At 41.5% G+C, this 6,000-nt stretch overlaps 1 protein-coding gene across 1 annotated transcript in view; it reads right to left on the bottom strand.

Annotated features, from left to right (window-relative positions):
- Positions 1 to 3,735: 3,735 nt before the first annotated feature.
- The window catches only part of T265_08387 (hypothetical protein), a gene marked incomplete at both ends in the record, with an annotated part of 92,143 nt that continues 89,878 nt past the window's right edge, over positions 3,736 to 6,000 (bottom strand). The window contains one exon of the mRNA XM_009174181.1: positions 3,736 to 4,127. Coding sequence (XP_009172445.1) covers positions 4,032 to 4,127 — 96 coding nt within the window. The remainder of the gene's footprint in view (positions 4,128 to 6,000) is intronic.

The raw sequence follows: 6,000 nt of genomic DNA, 5'->3' as shown, positions 1-6,000 counted from the left end.
TCATGGTTGTACGGCAGTGAAGCATCGGTGTTGAACACTGATGTCATGCTGTCGATGGTGATGATGATGATGATGATGATGATGATGATGATGATGATGATGATGACGGTAGTGAATGTGTGGAAGGACATCTCTGTGGCTCTTAGTGATGCTTACAGTTGGGACAGACTGGATGTATTTCTATTCCGGGGGCCGGCTACACGCCATAAAAATCTTCCTTGGGATAAGCTCCATTTTCTGTGTTGACTAGTTTATTCAGTGACGGAAGATAATGGATTTTAATTCCACTTGATTCTTATTGGTCGACTGAGCGGTAAGCTAACTGACGCTGAAATTAGGTCCTTTTCGAAAGGACTTCAGCTTGATGCTATGATTAAATGGAAGGGGGCGGGCAGTTAAAAACGCGTTAGACGCTACATACCCTGTAACCGAACTATGAGCCTTCTAATAGCTGTAGTGGATAGGTGCTTCATAAATAGCGGAATCCTGCTCATCTGTTTCAAAACAGTGTGAGCAAAGTAGAGCGCGAATCGCGGGCATGGAACTTATAAGTGTCTGGCAGCGTAGAATCAGGAATTGCGCAACAAGTTCGCGCGTAATTTTGGTTCAAATCGATGGTATATGGCACCAAGGTACATATATAGCAAGGTATACAACACCAACGGTTAAGATGGTGTGGTACTCTAGTTCTAGCACAGCTGATCACAAAGACATAAATCAGGCTCATCTGTGCAGAAGCGTTTCTTACACTTTCTGTTTATAGGCAGATTCCTTTCAGGCATACATTTGACACACCATCCTTCTCGAAGCACCGATAGAACAGACGATCAGAGTTAAGGGGGCTACATAACTTTCGCATTCACACAACCAGCTGGAATATAGTGCAAAATATAATCAAGGTACAATGAGTTGACTTTCTTCGATCCGTTTTTTGTGTGAACAAGTTAGCTGTAGTTTTATTCACTCCTTTTAACTTGAGGATTATAGTTGTAACAGCAACGTCGAAAAAAACCCTCTGACAACATGAATGTCTGCAAAACACGCACGGAAACTCTTCTTTCAACCATTATTAAATTCAATAATGTCAAATTTAGACTAACCTAAACCTTACTAGTCAGGAAAAGGGGAATGTTCTAACCTGAAATTATATATTCTGGCTTATTTGACTGCTCCGATAATCGGCTGTATCTCTAGGGCGAAATGAGAGCAGCATCTGCTCAGTTGTAACAGCGCCGTCCCCGAATTCGATGTATGTTTGGTATGAAAATTATGGAACCGCTTTGCAGTGTTCATTATTGCTTAATATTCAAATATTATTTGAGAAAGTCCAAAAAAGGCTTGGAAATGTTCACTTTTGACAGATTTTCACTTTTGTGTCCGATAGGTTGTAACCGCATAGTTTGTGCGGACTGATAAGCAACTCTGAGTTGAAATGTGCTCTTTCTTTCAAAAGTAGCTGAGTTAAGTAGGCTAGATGGCTAGACCGATATGTCCAATCCGAACAGCAGATGAAGCGCGAATAAGCTGTAAGCGAATGGAAGGTATGTGAATCAGCAAGTGACAGTACATTGTCGACTGCTAATAAGAAATGTTCGGTTGAAACTTTCGGATGATTGATAAGTGAACGGTGAGCCGTTTTACTATTCCATTAGTCGAAGTGTCACTTTGTTGGTCTCAGATCCTAGTAAACTTTCTATCCAAGGTGGGCTGATAATGAAATAGCGCAGAATTGATTCCCCCCCCCCAGTACGCAGTACAAGTGGAGTACTTGAAGAACTACTGTACAACCAAATCCGGACGTGGTAAGTCAGCTTAAGATGCGCTTCCTTGATTTCAAGAAGGTTATCTCTCAGTGAGTCCATGGATTCTTAGTTTAGTTTCATTAAGTCCAAATGAAAATTCATCGATTTCCACGGAGCCGATCCACAGTAACGTCTGTAGCAATCAAATTATACGAAGCCCACAACCCAGATCAGATGTAGGCCCATGCACCCAAGATCAGGTTTGTACGTTTGGCTGAGTTTTGGTAGTTTCTGTTTCAGTCATCGCCTTGTCACTTCAGTGTCCTGTGTTGCTACATTGCCTTCACGGCTTGACCCAATAATGAGTTGTTTTAATTTCAAGAGCTATCATTCGGTTAACGCAGTAATTAAGATTAAATTACGGTGGGTCCCGGGCTACCGGTTGAAAGTACTATAAGCTGGTTGAGAAGATCCCCTACACATGATAATATACAGTGGGTTTTGTAGGATTATCAGTCGATGGAATTCAACTGAGCAATAATCCTTGAGCATTCCCCGACACTGCAACGGTGATGACTGAGTAACGCGTTGTTAAAAGATCTGTTGTGCCTTGATAGAAGCAAACTGCAACCATCACTACCTCAACTGGAATTATTTCGAATCAATTCCTCCTCCTGGTCGTTCAAAACTTGGCACGCACCACGCACGAAAATTGTCAGGAAATATTGTGGCAAAAATGACGCTCAAAACGGGGTTGATACGTTTGATAAATATCGAGCACGTGATGTCGCACAGGATCTTGTCTATCGTGGAAATGAGCAAATATACTTTTCGAAGAGGGGCTAAACCAACAAAAATTTGAGGCAACTGAGAGATATTGAAATTTTCTGCCGAATAACATTCGGATGATTCTTCACAGCAAGTTTAGTGTGCAGGAGTTACTCGCTCTGAAACATTTGCTCGTTTAATAATGTCAATAAAAACAGTATTTTTGTCTATAGATTATCCATTATTTTTCAAGCATTGCGATACTCCTATGAGAACTCCGAATACAAAAAACTTAATGTCAAAACAAACTTCTTCTGTTTTGTACCGGTTTCTCTACAAACCGCTCCCAGCTTTAGTCTCATGTTCCTCTATATCGTATGAGTCATTTTGTTCTCCATATTAATTAGGTATACAGTAATGCAAATTGGGTCGTTAAAATCTATAACCGAATACACAAACTGAAGCGGTGTTCTTCCTAGAAGGTGAATACTATTGATAATAAAATCGATGCAGCGTGTGCAGATCTTATTCTTAATGGATACGTTTTCAACGGAGAGACACGCCAGTGTGGCGAAGTGCATTTGTGACCTTTATAAATGACAAAGTCCTACGATGGATATGTCAAAAAACAATTTTGTGCTCTGGATGCTCGGTAGATTGCTCTCAGGACTAGACGAAACCGTCTTTAAATCTAATGGTTATTCCGAGTGCATCATATAGATAGGAATTTGAAAATGAACAGTAGCATATTTGTGGCAGTGTGGTGCAGCGGCTCATCATAAGAGGTTAGTATCACCATTATCCGATCGCTGCACAATTTAGTACGAGCATTTAATCCTGTAAATACACGGATATCTTTTGGAGATAAGCTGAGTCTTTTAGGCGTGACTGGACTTTTGAAGTTTCAGACTAGGTTTTTCAGGTCCTTGACTCCTCGACAGAAAGCGAATAACGGGACGACTCCTAATTACGATCTGTATCGTATGGGTGAGTCTTGTTCTGGCGAGTTTCACCGTATGCGTGAGTTACTACCCGGTTACTATAAATTTTACACCGATCTGGCTGGCTACACAAGTGAAGAGTTCAGTTTGCTAATATATCTACAGACTACTGGCTCCACCCCCAGAACCTCGGAGATATCAAGCTCTAATACCTCAAACTGTGCTTAATTCCCTGATTTTTACCTAATCATTCGCAGAATCAAGGCAACCAAGTAGGTGGAATAGGATGACACAGTTTATTCATGAAAAGCACGCACACAGCTGTGTTCATTATCAAATGAAATAGTCAAGCATTTACGAAATCCGGGCACAACCAAAACCCAGAAAATGGGAGCGGCACACGTCGACTTTCGTGGGCCGAACAATCAGCATGATTCTTCAAAGTTGTTAGTGCTCATAAAATTATGCTTACAAGCCATCTAGGGAAATGAAAATAAAATATCTAGAGCTGTGACAAACGTCGCCAGCAGGGTTTCATTTTGTTTGTGTGTAAACAATCCGGGAAGGGTTTGTGGGAAGCTCACTTCAATGTATGGGCTCGTCGCACTGCCTTCAAACTGTCCAAACGCATTTGAAGACTGCGAATGTCGCTATTTACTTGCACCAAACGGTAGAACTGTATCAAAAAGGAAAGGCGTGCTCTAAGTTGAGATCGATTCGGGGTAACATATTTAGCATAACTGGTTTCAGAACCAGTAAAAATGTAGAAAGTGATCAAATGAGGCACCTCACCTCTTTTCGATATCTATTTCCACAATGTTGGTGAACTCAGTTTAAGTAATTGAAAGTACGGCGCATGGTAGCACCGGGCTCCTTTGTGCAGTAGGTGGTCTTTTGCGCACTAAGCTCATTAGTAACGAAACCAGGCCATCTAACTTGCTGTCGATGTTCTCAACCTGGTTTCGGTGTCGCCGTAGGCATTCTTGCGTCCCTAAGCTGGATGGACTGGTACAGATTCTGCGCGGCATTGCATTCAAGTTCCCCGACTAGGTACATATGGATCGAAGGTAGAATTCTGCACGAAGAAATAGACTTTATCCTGGCGGTAAACTTCAGTGTGTATGCAATCTTCTCAAATCAAGCAACATGGAGTTTTCGATTACTGATGATGCAGAACACCGCCATAGGTCAATTATCTCACAAATAATATGCAGAAATTGATCATGTGTAACCCCCTTTCAGTGCCCAGCTGCTATGCCACCCCTCAATTAGGCTACTGTGTCCTTTACTGCCCTAACAACTGTATTTGTGGTGCATTCTGTCGTGGAATAACTAAACATACTGTGCGAGGCCAAAAAAGCCACACGTGATGGTGAAATTGAAGGTTATATTCAGTGATTGTCTGAGGAATGGTGTAAGCCATTTAGGGACCCTGCTGTACCAGTCCAGTGGGAATCGAGTACTCAAAATAAATTCCCACGAAATCAAACGTCTACAGTTTTTCGGATCCAAGGTTAACACTAGCCAAAACTCGTTTTCCGAAATAGTTCAGATGAACAGATATGACCACATAAAATTTTTGTTTATCGACCCATATCCCACACGGAATGTTTTCTATGGACATTCTTTTGCCGATTTAAGTGAGAGGCGCATTTAGGTGGAGTGTTTTAAGGTCGTTCAAGTGTATTCTAATGCATACAGTGGTCTGGTGGGAGAAGCACGTTGTGAAGAAAAACATATCGAATGCAAACTGTTTATGAAATACTATGAGACAGAACCTATGCTTTGACACTTTTTGGAGCACCAGTATAAACCTTGCATAGAAGAGGGGTGCTATTTTGAACATATACTTCAACATGGCGTGCATAACTAGGTTGAAAAATGCTAAAGGGCCGAAGTTCAATGCTCATGTTCAGTGGTTTTTATTGCTATGCGACTTAAAAACAGCTTAGCACAACAAGCAATTGGCCGCCAACGATTCAGAAACTCTGAACAGCAGAATGTGAGGATGAACAGTGATATTTAATGACAGTTTCATTCACTTGAACAACATGCAGACCAGTGTGCGCTGAATACTATTAGGATACTTAAAATTATGCAAAATGTACCAGTAGCCTAGTCCCCATTGCCATATCGCAGACGGCCTAACAACACCACAATGTTGAAACTACTCATGAGTAGGCGGGGGATTTGATGTTCCGAAAGCTGCACATAGATTCAGAGAGTACAATGAAGGCCACGCCGACAACCCTAGGGGCTTCTATCATAATAATTTGCAAAGGTCCACTACGTGGCTGCAGAGTGCTGGCCGTTCATTTGACCTCATTAGCCAAATTAAATGGAAAGTTACAAATCAAAAGGTCATGAATGCTAGCTGGCTGTTTTTTCTGGGGGAACTCTGAGCCACAAGTAGCACCCAAAGTTATTAGGATCTCTGTAACCTCCACCATTCACTTTAATTGTAATTTGAAAAAGCTTTATAACTGACACTTTTATAGTGCGCTTATGCACAATAAACTAAAGTGAACTGCCGTTGAATTCTCATGTCC

Source organism: Opisthorchis viverrini (genome assembly GCF_000715545.1).
Source record: "Opisthorchis viverrini unplaced genomic scaffold opera_v5_216, whole genome shotgun sequence".
In the NCBI taxonomy this organism is placed as follows: domain Eukaryota; kingdom Metazoa; phylum Platyhelminthes; class Trematoda; order Opisthorchiida; family Opisthorchiidae; genus Opisthorchis; species Opisthorchis viverrini.
This window is presented reverse-complemented; position numbering and strand designations above follow the sequence as displayed.